Source organism: Natrix helvetica (genome assembly GCF_964273705.1).
Source record: "Natrix helvetica genome assembly, chromosome: 10".
In the NCBI taxonomy this organism is placed as follows: Eukaryota; Metazoa; Chordata; class Lepidosauria; order Squamata; family Natricidae; genus Natrix; species Natrix helvetica.
The window spans coordinates 259,618-275,270 of record NC_138561.1 but is presented as its reverse complement, the minus strand read 5'-3'; the positions used below and the strand labels follow the sequence as shown (position 1 = coordinate 275,270).

General features: G+C 47.1%; 1 protein-coding gene across 4 annotated transcripts in view; it reads right to left on the bottom strand.

Annotated features, from left to right (window-relative positions):
- The window catches only part of CNOT1 (CCR4-NOT transcription complex subunit 1), a 185,816-nt gene that overhangs the window by 100,508 nt on the left and 69,655 nt on the right, over window positions 1-15,653 (bottom strand). For all 4 annotated transcript variants that reach the window (XM_081963630.1, XM_081963628.1, XM_081963627.1 and 1 more), the window contains exons 11-14: window positions 4,900-5,070; window positions 4,220-4,347; window positions 2,934-3,174; window positions 1,079-1,198 (exon numbers count right to left, since the gene is read on the bottom strand). In XM_081963630.1, the coding sequence (XP_081819756.1) occupies window positions 1,079-1,198; window positions 2,934-3,174; window positions 4,220-4,347; window positions 4,900-5,070 (660 nt within the window). The remainder of the gene's footprint in view (window positions 1-1,078; window positions 1,199-2,933; window positions 3,175-4,219; window positions 4,348-4,899; window positions 5,071-15,653) is intronic.

Below are 15,653 nucleotides of genomic sequence, written 5' to 3'. Positions count from 1 at the left end.
GAACACATTCCCCTGGAGAACACACTCACCCTAACACTGCTGGCCTTTCTGAAAGAACTTAAAAGATCTGGTTTTGTTACTAAACCTAGGCTAAGCCCAAATTATGGTTGTGGATTTTTTTCTCCCCCTGATATAATGTTTATTTCCTTTTTTGTTCTTCTCATTGTTATTTTTATCCTCTTTATATATGTGGTCTGTACACATACACAAAAGCTATGATTAACAAATACTATCAAGTCATTAGATAACAAATATGCAAGACATTCAGAGTAAAAATGTTCAGAAAACACAAAAATCTATTTAAAAATAAGTAAATAGCCACTGCACCACAATGGCTCTTATCATATATGTCAATAAATATTACCTCACTATTATATGTTAATATTGAGATAAAGTATAAAATCTATGAACATTTAATAAAACTGTGGTTCCTGCTCTGATGTTTCATTATTTTAAATTTGGCTGTGATTTTTCTAATCTAGCAACCGAAGAACCTTGAAAAGTTTTACAGTATTTTAATTGCTAAAATTAAACAGATATGTTCCTTATTTTTAAGTTTGGGATTCAATCCTCTAACTAAATGCAATATACCTAACTCTGGAAAGCATTTAATTACTTGATTAATAATGGTATTGTATGTCCCCAAAGTATTATGCCAAAAAGGTTCAGCATTACCGTACGACTACTACTAGTGAAAGTATGGTGCTCTTTGTTAGTATTTGGAAGAATAATCCCGATATATATGTCCCAGTCTAACTAGAGGAATATGGTTGAGTATTAATAGGTGAGTTCCCAATCTTTTATAAGAGCCTAAAGACCTGGCTCTGCCAGATAGCTTGGGGCTCCAATAGGGGAGCATCACAGTGGAGGTGGTTGAGCGATTAACAGATACCACCTCCCCCTCATCCTACTCCCACCCTCCCCATCTTTTAATTGGACCACTTTTTATAGTATTTTATTTATATCTTTTACCTTTGTACAGTCTTCATCTTTTATGATTGGGCAACCAATAAATTTCACAAATAAATGAAATAATCCAAATAATCCAAAATAGAAACAACACAAAAATTAGACTCACCTTCAAGTCTTGGGCCACATCTAGAATACGTGATAATTTTGCTTGGTCATATTGTTCTCCTCTCATATACCATTCTGCCATGGCATGCATGATGAGCTGACGAATTGAGGGGGACTGACCCTAAGAACACAGTTAAATGTTAGTCTATTCCCATAATGAATTAGTTGTTGGCTTGGTGACAGAGACCAGATTCTTGCTCCCAGAGGTGGGTGTCACATAATATAACAACGGGTTTGCCCAGGACCGAAAATGTGAGCACGCTGGCTCTCCTTTATTCTGGACTCTGCTAAACATGAAAGAGAGCTGGGAAATCATCAGGCTATTTAGAGTGAAATCCAACACTCTAGACGAGGTGTGTCAAACTCGTTTTCACTGAGGGCTGCATCAGCATTGTGTTTGACCTCAGGGGGCCTGGGTGGGTGAGGTCAGGGTGGGCATGGCCACCTCGATGTCACTTGTGTCAAGGGTGCCTATGGTGGCCTGAGCGCTCTGCAAGCAGAAATGGACTCCCGAGCTCTATTTCAGCTGCAACGACCTCCCGCAACCCTCTGCCAGTGTTAACAGAGCTCGAGAGGGCCACATGAGGCCCTCCCGACCTTCATTTTTGCTGGCAGAGGCACCGCGGGCAGGTTCTTCGCTGTTTCCAGGCCAGCCCTGCAGGCCAGATCTAAGCACTCCACAGGTCGGATCCGGCCCCTGGGCCTTGAGTTTGACACCCCTATTCTAGATACTCTCTCAATGACTTCAAGGCATACAACAGGGTCCCCAACCCCCGGCCCACAAACCGGCCACCAGTCCACAGCGTGCCAGAAACTGGGCCACACAAATGAGTGAAGCCCCATTTACAGACACGTGGGATGCAGGCAGAGTGCGTAACCACGTCTCCCCGGTTAACAGAAAAGCCTCTTTCCACATAGCCGGTCCCTGGTATTGAAAAGGTTGGAGGTCACTGGCATATTCAACAACAGAGCGCAGCTTGAAACACATGGGGCTTCCCTTGAAATGCACTCGTAGACTACAGTTGGTCCAGAACGCGGCCGCGCAGGTAATTATGGGGAGTACAAGGTACTCCCATGTGACACCTTTCCTGCGCGAGCTGCACTGGCTCCCTGTGGTCTACCGGGTGCGTTTCAAGGTCTTGATTACGATCTTTAAAGCGCTCCATGGCTCAGGACCTAGCTACTTGCGGGATCGTATCCTGCCCCATACATCCCTGCGACCAATTCGCTCGCACAGAGAGGGACTCCTCCAGGTGCCATCCACCAGACAATGTCGGGGGGCGCCGTCTAGGAGTAGAGCCTTCTCTGTTGCGGGCCCAGCCCTGTGGAATGACCTTCCCCCGGATATTAGGACTACCTCTGACCTCCGCGCCTTCCGGATAAAGCTCAAGACCCACCTATTTCAAGTAGCTGGCCTGGCTCAACCATAGTTCGTTCACACTGCTCCTGACGGGTTTTTTAATTTTGTGACTTTTGGAATTTTATTAGGGGATTTTAAATTGTGTTTTAACTGTCTTTATTCATCTTCCTACCTCCTCCATGTACACATATTCGTTTATTTTGTGTGTGTATTGTCCATACTGTTTTTATGTGTTTTATTGTACGCCGCCCCAAGTCCTTCGGGAGAGGGTGCGGCTAAGAAATAAATATTATTGTTGTTGTTGTTGTTGTTATTATTATTATTATTATTATTATTATTATCACATAACTTAAACCTATTATTATTATTATTATTATTATTATTATTATTATTATTATTATTATTATTATCACATAACTTAAACCAAACCACACCATTCTTCTGAGGCCAAAGAAAAAGCAAGAGATCTCCACTTTTGCCCCTTTCAAGTCCTTACCTGCCCGTGCCATGCATAATGCAAGATGATAGCAGAATTTGGGTGGTTGCCAAGGAAAATGGGCATAAGTGTGGAGATGAGTTCATGACGCAAAGTATGCCAAGAAGTGTTGATCTGTAGCAAAGCCAAGACCAACATATCTGGACAGTGCTTGATAGGGAAACTGAAGAGCTGCTTGACTTGTTCATACTGGCCCACCTCTGCCAACCGCAACAGGGACTCAATCAAATCTAGGCTCTTCCTAACAAAGAAGAAACAAAATTGAAATTTATGAGCAAGTTCACATGACTTTAGCTTTACTTGTGACTATCGAATACTTCTACATTTATAGTTGCAATGAGAATGCTGCTACCCTTTGTACACGTCAGTGAAGATTACCTTCTAATAAAATCCCATTTGGATTCTTAGAGTATAATGTACCACAGGAGACTGTTTTGAAAAGTGTACAACTGGCCCAGAATACGACAGCCAGACTGATCCTGCACCTGCTTACGATGTACATGGGATTCCCTCCTAAAATAGCTAGTCTGCTTCTGGATGCAATTCGAAACACTAGTTATCGCACAGAAAATCCCACATTTCTGGAACCCAAAAGACTATATTCACTGTGTACACTGGAAACATTTGTGAACTGGCTCTTTTAATGAGTTTTAATTGTCCTGAATTATACTGGTGTTTGACTACATTTATCAGTGGAAAAAGCTTGAAAATAAATGTTCAAAGCTTGGAAAAGGAAGGCTAAAAATTAAAAACATAGGTTGCAAAGGCTTCAGTGTTACATAAGTCCCTCCTAGAGTCTCTCATCTCTCATGATTGCAAAGTATAAAAAATGGGACCATCCATGGAATTTACACATCTAACGTTTATGCAACTGATTATAGTCTAGCCAATATATTTAGTGCTTGGAACTATTCCCCTACTAACCTTACTATTTAATTTATTTAATACATCACCTTTATTATTTTTATAAATAACACAAGGCCGCAAACATACCTAACATTTCTTCTTCTTTCCTTTTTCCTCACAGCAACCCTATATGGTAGTTTGGATTGGGTGAGAGTGACTGGCCCAAAGTCATGGAGCTGGCCTAAGGCGGCACTAGACTTCAATGTCCCTTGGTTTCTATCTGGTGCCTTAACCAAACTGCCCCTCTTTGGTTGATTCATATAACTCTGTGCTTTTGCAGCTTCAAAAAATTATTTCCATCAGAGAGGTCTCATGATAAATCCTGTCATCACTATGACCCGGCCAAGCAAGTGCATTTTAAGAAAAGCAGCGCTGCTTACCATGTGGCAATCTCTCGATTATCATCCTCAGGTGGTGCTTTCAAGATCTCCGTTGAAACAGTATGACAGGGATAGTCAGCAAAACAGAAGATCTCTGGGTTAATGAGGGAATACTGAATGAATGAGAGCTGCAAAAAATGACATCATTGGAAACATCATTTCAGGCCTTTAACCACATTACGTGTGGATCATCTTTTCCTTCACATTTTGTCCCCACTCTTATGCATTTAGAATATTTTTATTTTTCCTGCTCACTTTCAGAACAAAATTTAAAAAATCAATTTATTCTCTTGCCACAACCAAAGTATCATTTGTAACACTGCATTATTGCATTATTAGAATGCCTAAAGCTCAGTTTCTAAAGCAAATATTTCATTGCAGCTCTCAAAGTTAAGTTTAATTTTAGTTAACATCTATGATCAGTAAAGATGTTGTGATTGTTGCTATTTCCCTTGCTATAAATCCTAATTCTTTGAAATCCTAATAATATGTACTGATAATCCCAAGCATTCATTCAAAATCTTATCATTTGAAAGATCAGCTATTTTTTAAAAAATTCTAGATCATACTACACTCAAGTGAAGATTCATGAATCAACAAATAAGTAAATCTCATAAACAGAGGTATAGTCATTAGAAAAAATGAAAACGGAGGAAAAAAACGGAGAGCTGTATATTTACCTGGCCTTCAGCATGTTTCCAAGGTCTGTATATTAGGTCAACTGGAAAAACCTCCAGTCCTAATCCTCGCTGAACTCCAAAGACTACAATTTGCAGGCCCTTGTTATCACGAATTTGAAATCCAGGATGGTCTAGCTCATAGGTTACTTCCTTGAAGTTTAAGGTTGGGTTCTGCAGAGGATATCAAGAGGTAGTAGTTTAATATGCAATATTTCCCACTTTTCCATGGATTAACGTAGCACAGCCAGCCTCCCAGAAGATAAAAGAAAATCAAGAAGAGTATGCTGGAAGGAATCTGATTCCCCTCCCTTGCCACTGATGATGTTTTAGGTTTCCTACTTGAAGAGCAGCTATCCACAGCCTCGGGAATCAAGAAATTAGACTCCAGGCCCTCGGCAAAGGAAGGAGGATCCCCGCCTCTGCCCTGGACCAAAGGGAGGCAGTGATTGCAGACACCCTTACTGAGAGAGGGGCTGAAGCAGCATTCTCTGACTGGATAATCTGCCAAGAGAACAAAGCAGCTCTTCCTCCCTCAAAGACATATACGGTATGAACAGAAATATTTTAAGACTATTTACATCCACTGAGAGTTGGCCCATTCTCTTGATCCACTAGAGAATTCAAATGACTCAGCCAGACACAAACTTAAGGACATTAGAATGACCATTGTCTTACCTGAAGGGTGGTTTTCAGGGTGCGAAGGAGAGTCCAAGCAAGGGTTAAATACAGCCAATCTGCCCAGAACTGAATTGAAACTTTAAACCACGCCTCTGATGCTGATTATCTTCAGATTTTTTCAATGAAGATGTGGAACTGTTGCGCGCTGAGAAGACCAACAATGGAAGCAAGTCCAACAAGGAAACAAAAACCAACTGGAACCGTGAACGTTTGAACTGACACCAGCGGAACCAGGGTGGGGTGGACTCTTCTTCGCAGCGTCCTGAAAACAACCCTTCAGGTAAGACAATGGTCATTTTCCAGGTGCTGCTCTGGAGAGTCCAAGCAAGGAACATGCCCAAGCTAATTGTCACTAGGGCGGGAAGCGGCAGCATTCAGAATCTCATCGCTGGTATGAATGCCTTGAAGAACTCGCCTCCCGAATGCCCCTTCCACTGACGCAAAGCTGTCCAACTTATAATTTCGGACAAATGGAGACAACGAAGTCCAGGTAGCCGCCTTGCAAGTATCCTTAATCGGTGCCTGGGTCGCCCAGGCCGCCATGGTGGCGGCGCTTCTAGTCGAATGTACTGTTATGTGGTGAGGCACAGGTTCAGACTGCAGGACATGAGCGAGGGCGATGCAGGCCCTAAGCCACCCGCCGATCGTAGAGGAGGACACCTTCCTGCCCTGGGATGCCGGCTGGAATGATATGAAGCGTGATTCAGAGCGTCAAAACCCCACTGTGCGCTTGATGTACCTGCGAAGCGTCCTGCGCACATCTAGTAAGTGTCATAATTTCTCCCTCGGATGCCTAGGATGTGGACAAAAGTCCGGAAGAACTACCTCCTGTGCTCGGAACCAGGAGTTAATCTTGGGGATGAACAACGGGTCCAGTCTGAGAACTACTCTGTCTTGTCGTAGCAAGCATAAGTCCTCTCTGACGGACAGGGCAGCCAGCTCTGAAATACGTCAAGCCGAGGTGATGGCGACCAAGAAGGCTGTCTTAAATGTCAGATGTTTGAGACTGGCAGTCCTGAGTGGTTCAAACGGGGGCCCAATGAGGGCACGTAGCACTACCTTGAGGTCCCAGGATGGGTATCTGTGAACCACTGGAGGTCTCAGGTTGGCCACGCCTATGAAAAAACTGCGAATGGTGGGATGCCGGCCGAGCGAGGAATGCCCGTCCAGAACCAGGATGGTTGAAATTGCGGCCACCTGACGCCGTAGAGTGTTAGGTGGCAGGCCCTTGTCCAAACCATCTTGTAGGAAGTCTAGAATGACAGGGATCGAGGCTGAGGAGGCGGAAGACCCACGAGCAGTGCACCAATTGGTGAAGGCTCTCCAGGTAGCGTCACAGATCCGGGTTTTGGACGGACGCCTGGACGCTTGGATGGTGCAGATGACTTTGGCCGAGAGGCTGCCTCTGCTCAGGAGATCCCTCTCAAGTGCCAGACGGCTAGTTGCAGCCACTGGGACTCCGGGTGTTGAAGAGCCCCCTGGCTGAGAGAGATCTCCTGCGGAGGGATCCGCCAAGGTGGTTCGACAGAGAGGCTCACCAGGTCCGCAAACCAGGTTCTCCTGGGCCAGAACGGTGCCACTAGCAGTATCTCCGCCACTTCCGACAGGATCTTCCGGATGACTCTGGGAAGTAGAGGTAACGGTGGGAAGGCGTACAGCAGACCCCGCGGCCAAGGGCAGTGCAAGGCGTTGACTCCCTCGGTTCGCGGGTCTTGGAACCTCGTGAAGAATCTTGGGAGGTACATGTTGGATGCGGTGGCGAACAGGTCTACCTGCAGATGGCCGAACCTCTGAAGTGGCGGGGGGGGGAGGGAGAAGAATTCCAAGGTGAGACCCATGCGGATCGTTTGTAGGACCCACTGGCCTGACGTGATCTGCTCCCACTTGGCGTGAAATAACTGGAGACGCCCTCCTATGGGAGCTGATCGTTGATGGTCATTTGTATCTCCTGAAGGGATGTGAACCAGACCCCCCAAAAGGGGGCATTTGTAGTAGTGCTGCTGGCGACCTCTGTCGCGAAAGGACTGACGGTCCTGGGACCGGTTGGTTTGCTGGGGATACGCCCGGTGAAATGGGGCGGAGCAAGTGGAAGGCTAAGTGTTCCGAAAGGGTTGCCCCCTGTAGGAGTTGGAACCCTTCCGATCGGACTTCTTTGTGACCGATGGCACCACTTTCTTCAACTAGGACAGGGTCCACAACCTCCCCGAAGAGCTTGTCCCCTTTAAAGGGAGCTGTGACAAGCTTTCACTTGGAACGCATATCCACGTTCCAGTGTCTCAGCCACAAGAGGCGTCTGGTGGTGACATTAGACGCTAGGGCTCGAGAGGTGAACTTGGCAGCGCTCAGGGTGGCACCAGCGGCGTACTCTGTGGCTGCCATGATCTTATTGATATCCTGCCTCAACTTGGTGTCCCTGGCCGGAATTTTTGTCAGCAACTGTCTCAACCAAAGCAGGGCTGCCCTGGAAAGGAAGGAGGGTGAGACGGACATCTTAATTGCCCATGCTGCCGCCTGGTGAGTCTTGCGGCAAGCATTCTCAGTCCTCTTATCCTCTGCCTTGAGCCCTTCTAGGAAGTCAGGGGGAAGAACAGATGTAGAGGTAAGTGCCATCACGGGAGGATCAATTGGAGGTAGCTTAAGCAAATCCTCTAGGCTGGCATCTACTGTATAAAGCTTATCATTGTTACTGGGGGTAGCCATGGTAGCAGGCTGTGCCCATTGCTTTTGAACCATGTTGAGAAAGAGTTTGGGGACTGGGACTATCTCCTGGGACGACACAGGTTCTTTAAAAAGGTCCCCAGGTAGATCATCTGGGTCTTGGGTCGTCGGAGCCGATGGGGTAGATTCCATGCGGGTTGCTACCTTAGCCTTATCCAGAATGGTTTTGAAGTTGGTCAATTTAAATAGGCTTGAAAAGGCAGGCTTTTCGGAAGAACCACCTTCATCCCCCGAAAACTCGGGTTCCTGCCTAGGCAATGTCCTCCTCCTCCTCCCAGTCCAAATCCCCCAAGGCTAGGAAGGAATGGGGGGACTGAGGAGGCTGGGTGAAGAATGCTATACTGGGAACAGCCTGGGACTCCAGATGGCGGGTCTTGCGAGTGTGTTTGCCTCTCTGTTGCATGCCCGCTTCGATGCCCTGGGAGATAGCCCTGTTGATGACCTCTTGCATTTCCGCTGAGAGGTTGGGCCCCTGGTCCTTGACTGGGCGAAGCTGGGACCGGGCCTGGGGGGGGTGGAAGCTGCAGTGCCAAGGGCCCCACGGGGGCTGGTCCCTCCTCTAGGTCCGAAGGACAGGCGAAGAGGTCGGCCTGATCCGCCATCGAGGGGCCTGGTGAAACTGCCATGGCCAAGGAGGCCGTGGGCAAGAATTCCTGGCCTTCGTCAACAGTGAGTCTTGTGAGACCATTCTGGGAGGAGTTTGATTCTGTTGCCCCCGAGGATTTGGACAGGTTGCGTGGACGGCTGCGACCCACCACATGTTTAATGGACCCGTGTCCTTCCTGGCTGGCATCCTGGGAAGTGACACGAGGCTGGCTCCTGGGCCTGGTGAACGCCTCGTTGGGCAAGGGGTTCTTACCTACCGCCTTGAAAGAGGCGGTGGTGAGGCCCTTACTCAAGAGGCCTTCCCTCGATCCGATGGAGCTAGCTAATTATCGTCCAGTCTCCAACCTTCCCTTTCTAGCGAAGGTTGTAGAGAATGTGGTGGCACAGCAGTTTCCGCGACACCTTGAGGAATCCGAATATCTAGACCCACGCCAGTCCAGCTTCCGACCCGGGCACAGCACGGAGACGGCCTTGGTCGCGTTGGTTGATGATCTCTGGAGGGCCAGAGATAGGGGTTGTTCCTCTATCCTGGTCCTATTAGATCTGTCAGCGGCATTTGATACCATCGACCATGGTATCCTATTGCGCCGGCTGGAGGGGATGGGAGTTGGAGGCACCGTTCTGCGGTGGTTCGGCTCCTACCTCTCCGACCGGACGCAATGTGTGTTGGCAGGGGGGCAGAGGTCGACCCTGAGGCCACTCACCTGTGGGGTGCCACAGGGGTCGGTCCTCTCGCCCCTTCTGTTCAACGCATATGTGAAGCCGCTGGGGGAGATCATCCGTGGTTTTGGGGTTGAGTATCATCTGTACGCTGATGATACTCAGCTGTACATTTCCACCCCAAACCACCCCAACGAGGCTGTCGAAATGATGTTCCGGTGTTTGGAAGCCGTTGGGGTCTGGATGGGGGACAACAGACTCAAGCTCAACCCCTCCAAGACTGAGTGGCTGTGGTTACCGGCACCTCGGTTCAGCCAGTTGACACCATCACTGGCCATAGGGGGCGAGCAATTGCCCCCTGTGGAACGGGCGCGCAATTTGGGCGTCCTCCTAGATGCCCAGCTGTCGATGGATGACCATGTGGCAGCCGTGGCAAGGGGGGCGTTCCACCAGGTTCGCCTGGTGCGCCAATTGCGCCCCTTACTGGACCGGGATGCCCTACGCACGGTCACTCATGCGCTGGTGACGTCTCGTCTGGACTACTGCAATGCCCTCTACATGGGGCTTCCCTTGGGACGTGCCCAAAGACTACAGCTAGTCCAGAATGCGGCCGCGCGGGCCATCACGGGGAGTACTAGGTACTCCCACATAACACCTCTCCTGCGCGAGCTGCACTGGCTGCCTGTGGTTTTGCGGGTGCGTTTCAAGGTGTTGATCACCATCTTTAAAGCGCTCCATGGCACAGGACCTAGCTACTTGCGGGATCGCATCCTACCGCACACATCCCTGCGACCAATTTGCTCTCACAGGGAGGGACTCCTCCTGGTGCCGTCCACCAAGCAATGCCAACGGGCGGCGCCTAGGAGTAGAACCTTCTCTGTGATGGGCCCAACCCTCTGGAATGACCTCCCCCCCGACATCAGAACCACCACCGACTTCCGCTCCTTCCGACAAAAACTAAAGACTCACCTGTTTCGACTAGCCGGCTTGGCCCACTCATAGTTTTATCTTACGTCCTGGCAGATATTTTAATTGGGAATTTCTAGGGTCATTATTTTAAATTTAACTTTTGGGGGTATTTTTAGGGGTTATTTTTAAATACTGTTTTTTAATTGCTTTACTTTAAGATACAGTTTTTATAGCCTCCTCATTTAAGTATCTGTGTATTTATGTATTTATTCTTATGTATTCCTTGTGTTTTAATTTGACTGTACACCGCCCCGAGTCCCTTTCGGGAGAGGGGGCGGTCTAGAAATTTAAAATAAAGTAAAGTAAAGTAACTTCCCCTTCGCTATCGGAGATAGGATGAGCCTGGGCAAGGGTAACCCCCCCGGAGGATTCCTGAGGGTCCACCAACTGGGAGGCTTTGGCCTGCTGCTGGGCCTTGGAAAACTGTTTCTCTAAAGCCTTCTGAACGGCGTATGGCATCCTAATCCTGCCCCAATCCCTGTTTAGGCCCAGGTTTGAAATAAGGTTTGTTGCCTCTGGTGGCCTCCCTGGCAGCCTTGCCAGCCTGCCTAGTGAAGGCTCTGGAAGACACCCCCATTGATTCAGTGCCTTCTGGGATCTGATCTGCCATGGTGTTAATAATGGGCCCAAATCGAGACAGGTAGGGAATCACCTCCACTCACCACCTCACAGTAGCCCACCGCAAGCCAAAATGCTCAAGAAGAGACACAGAAGGTTGCAGGATGAGATTCAGCCAAGGCAGGGGTATGGCGCGAGCAAATCCAGCTCCTAGTGCCTGCAGGAAAGTAAGGGTTGCGATCCAGGCGACCACAAGCACTTGCCGCTTTAGTCTGAAAGGCTAGGGGCCCAGATCGCCGGTCTGACCGGTCAATGAGGTCTCCACGCGGCTCCTATGAGTCAGGCTTCAGGCAGCGGCGGCATGGGGTTAAATCGAAATTGAAACTGGCAGGGCTCCAAAAATGGCAGCTGGAACTCCCTTCCGCCTCTCCAGACCTTTTAAAAGTGCCGCTATCACTTGGGAGAGCCCTGAGGAGCCGCGCCGAACGCTGGCTTGTAAAAAGCACGGACGACGACAACGGAGCTCTCAGTGGGGATTTCCTCCTGCAGCAGGGTTGCTGCGGCGGCGCTGGCGGCGGCAGTCCAATCCACGCGCTTCCCCAACAGCTGTCTGTGACCCTGGGGGCCCGAGCAAGATCGGAACACCGGGAGGACCACGGGATGAGAGAGAAGCCAAATTGGGATTTAAAACAATTTCTCACCAAGCCTGCTCCAAAGTAAATAACACGATCTTTTCCTTTCTGTAATATAATTGAGAGTCCAAGCAATCTATCTAGAATTGAAGAGAAACTCGAAGTACGTCCAGTGGGCTAGCTGAATTGAAAAAAACTGAAGATAATCAGCACCAGAGGCGTGGTTTAAAGTTTCAATTTAGTTCTGGGCAGATTGGCTGTATTTAACCCTTGCTTGGACTCTCCAGAGCAGCGCCCTGGAAAAGGATCTATGAAGGGCTGGGAAGAAAAATGGAGGAACTGGACCCATAGAGAATAAAAATGTATTGGAAGCCAACAAGTAATCACTGCAAACTTTAGTTTTTTGATAATTGGACACATTTTCAAGGCAGCAGACTCCTGGCAAATGATGGGCTGCATTTCACAAAACTGGGAAGAATATGTTTGAAAGACAACATGCAAATCTGAAAGCTATGGAGAAAGGAGAAAATAGTCCAGAAAACAGCACGAGGTCAAGCACTGAGAATGGGATGGGGTTGGGAGAAGTCTGAAGAACACAGAGGAGCCGAGGATCTCCATGTTGCTATATAAATACACACAGCATGGAGGAGGAGAAGAAGCAAGTTCTTAACCAGGAAAGGCTGGCTTAGCAGGCATTACTGAAACCTGTGCGAGCAATTCCTGAATGGGATGTAAGGGCAGAATCTATTCAAAAGGAAGAGCAGACAGAAGGGAAGGATGAGTAGCACTTTTTTTTGAAAAAAAGTTTTTTATTGGTTTTACAGGATTTTAGGGGTTAGGGTAAAAGGTATGGATATAAATTTTGACAGCTACATCATGCCGAAAATGATATTCTCCCCAAGTCTCATAACTTTTACAAAATAATACACAAGATATTATTACTTGACTAAATCTTAACAGCTTATTTTTACATTGTATCTTTCAATAGTTTCAATCATTTACTTTGTATCTAATAAACAGTTCATTGTATCAACAATTGCAATGTTTATCCAGCTTACTTTTGTGATCTGAGTTTTCTCATTGTTGCTTCCTCCCCCCGCCTGCCAGCAAAGCCTCGGCCCCTCACTCCTTCATATCTTGTGTACTGTCTTCCGCTTTGTCTAGGAGTGCTTTGTTTTTTTCCATGAAGGCCTCCGCCTCCATAACTGTATTAATTCTGACTCTACTGCCCTCCCAAAAAATCAACATACCTTCTGACAATAGCCACCTAAACCAGAAACCCTTATCAAATAATTCTTTTGCTAAAAAAAGCATATTTTTTCCTCTTATCTCTTACTTTCTTCAGGATCTGTTTCAGGATGGCTATCTCTTTGTCCTTATATTTTAATGTTTGCCCCCTTTGTGTCCCCAGAATCTCATCTCTTGTAGCCTTTCTAAGGAATTTAATATGAACCTCTCTTGGAACATTGTGTGTTCTAGCATAAGCCGAGTTAGCTCTATAAACCAAATCAATATCCCATCCTAACTGCTGTTTGTCTTTTTTAATATATTCAGCTAACATTGTTGTCATAATCTCCTTCAAATCTGCATTATCAGTTTCAAATACATTTTGAAATCTAAGGAAAAAAGACATCCTTTCAAATTCCATTTTTATCATGTGGTTCTCAAGTTCTAGATTCCCTCTCTGAGCTACCTTCACCTCCCCCCTCATCTCAGTTGCCAGCTTTGTATTCTTTGTTTGTTTTGTGCAGTTTGATTTTGATCTTCTCTGAGTTGTTCATTCATTTCTATCAATTGTTTTTTCAATTCATCTTGCCCTTTTAAAATCTTTTGAAGCAGCTGGTAAGTTACTGAGTCCTCTTCAGGAGCTTTTGGTTGTAGAAACGAAGTTAGTGACTGTTGTCCAATTGGGCTGGATGTTGAAGATGTTGGGGCAGATCCTGGCTTCCCAGGCCGTGGTTTCTTCGGGGCCATCATAAAAGTTCAGAGATCTATGTCTATACAAAGAAATGGCGACTGTGGAAAAGCACAACCAAGAGAGTCCAGGAGGCAGACAGTCCAGAGAGGAATAGAAACCTTTTATATAGTTCAAATCCAATCAATTAAATCAGTTATTTCAAGTCCAAGATACTCTGTGGCCAGAGATGCATCTGGGAATCACGGAGGCATAGGCACAAAGCCAGAGGATTTTTTCAAAGGAAGGGTCTGATTTCAGAGCACATGAAGAAGGAGGAAGTATGCACCGGAGAAACAACAGGTCAAAAGTTTTCAAAAAATTTTTTAAAGTCAGATCATCACTTTTCTTTCACAATTGCATTAAGGAAATCATTTTGCCATTGCTTATGAAGAGTGAGATTCTTTTTTAAGACTCTCTCTCTCTCCTCCGAGAGAGGAGATAAATCCACAAAGGGGGGGGGGTAAATCCCCCTCCCTCCAATCACACTTCCCAGGAAAAGATTGAAAGTCTTTTAGAAAGCTGATGTTCTTTCATTTAAATGGCAAGAGAACTGGGGAGGATTCCCATCTCACCGCACTTCAGCTTTAGCCTTCAAATTGCCGATCATCCAGCCGCCTCGTAGCGAAAGCACGCGGAGCGTAAAAGCTCTGTCGCGCACCTCCTTTCGCTTCTCGGCTCCTGGGGCAAAGCCGGAGGCCCCCCCGCGGCCGCCGCTGATCCAGGGGACCCCCAGCAAGCCGCCCCTACGGCAAGGCGCCCCTTCAAGGCACCATGTGCCCCCCTCAAGCCGAGGGGAGCCCACCAAGAGAGCACAGGGCGGACGAACACGTCTGTCGCTCTCAGTGACCGGAAGCACTCTTAGGATGAGTAGCATTTTATTTGAAGTGCACACATAACTGAAAACCAGCAAAAGGTCCAGTTCAGAGCATCTGGGTTATTACCCAGGCATCTCAGGCATTAATGGGGTTGCCGTTGTCACACAGGCAGAAGACCTGGATAAGATGCTTCTGGACAATATGACAGAAAGGCTGCAATGAAGGCTCTCTATGCAAACTAAGGACACAAGATCTATGGTCTCAGGAGAGTCAATTTTAACCAGCTTGGAGAAGGACTAGACAGGATCTCATGGAAAACATCCTCAGCTCAAACAGTGTAGACATATGCTGGGAACTTTTGAAAAGATAAGATACTGGAAGTAGCACTTAGACTTAGACTTCACAGTGATTCACAGCCCTCTCTAAGCGGTTTACAGAGTCTGCATATTGCCCCCAACAATCTGGGTCCTCATTTTACTGACTTCAGAAGGATGGAAGGCTGAGTCAGCCTTGAGCCTGGTGAGATTCGAACTGCCAAATTGGAGTCAGCCGGCAGTCAGCAAAAGTAACCTCCAGTACTGCACTCTAAACACTGCACCACTGCAGTATAACCAGGCATCGCTCCAATGAGACAAATATGGAGGCAATTTAGGAAATCATTGTGGTGGCACTTTAAATTGAATTAAGAGTTAAAAGGAGATCTAGAGCAGGGGTACCCAACAGGCCGTGGCCTGTTCGAAACTAGGCCGTGGGGAGATGGGCAAGTGAATGTTCAAATGAATGTGAATGAAGTTTTTCCTCTCGCTTGAGTGAAACTTTGTGAATGATCACAAGTGGCCTCTGCTCTAGTGCGAAGCATGAGTGGAAACATGAGTGGAAAGCAGGCGCACTGCTCACATAAAGCAAAGGCACAAAAGGGGGGTGTTGCAGAAAATAGGAGAGGAACAAGTAGCTTTACTTTGGGGGCCTGGAATAAATCAAACCCTTAACATGAGTAGCAACCCTAGGAAAGCATCAGGATTACTCCAAATCACTGGACTACCACGAATGACTTTAAATCATCACCAAGACCAGTTCCTGAATGAACTTGGGACTGTCAGTTTGGTGCCTTCTTCTCTGATCATCTATTCTATGGAAATTCTCACATCCAGGTCAGTTTTG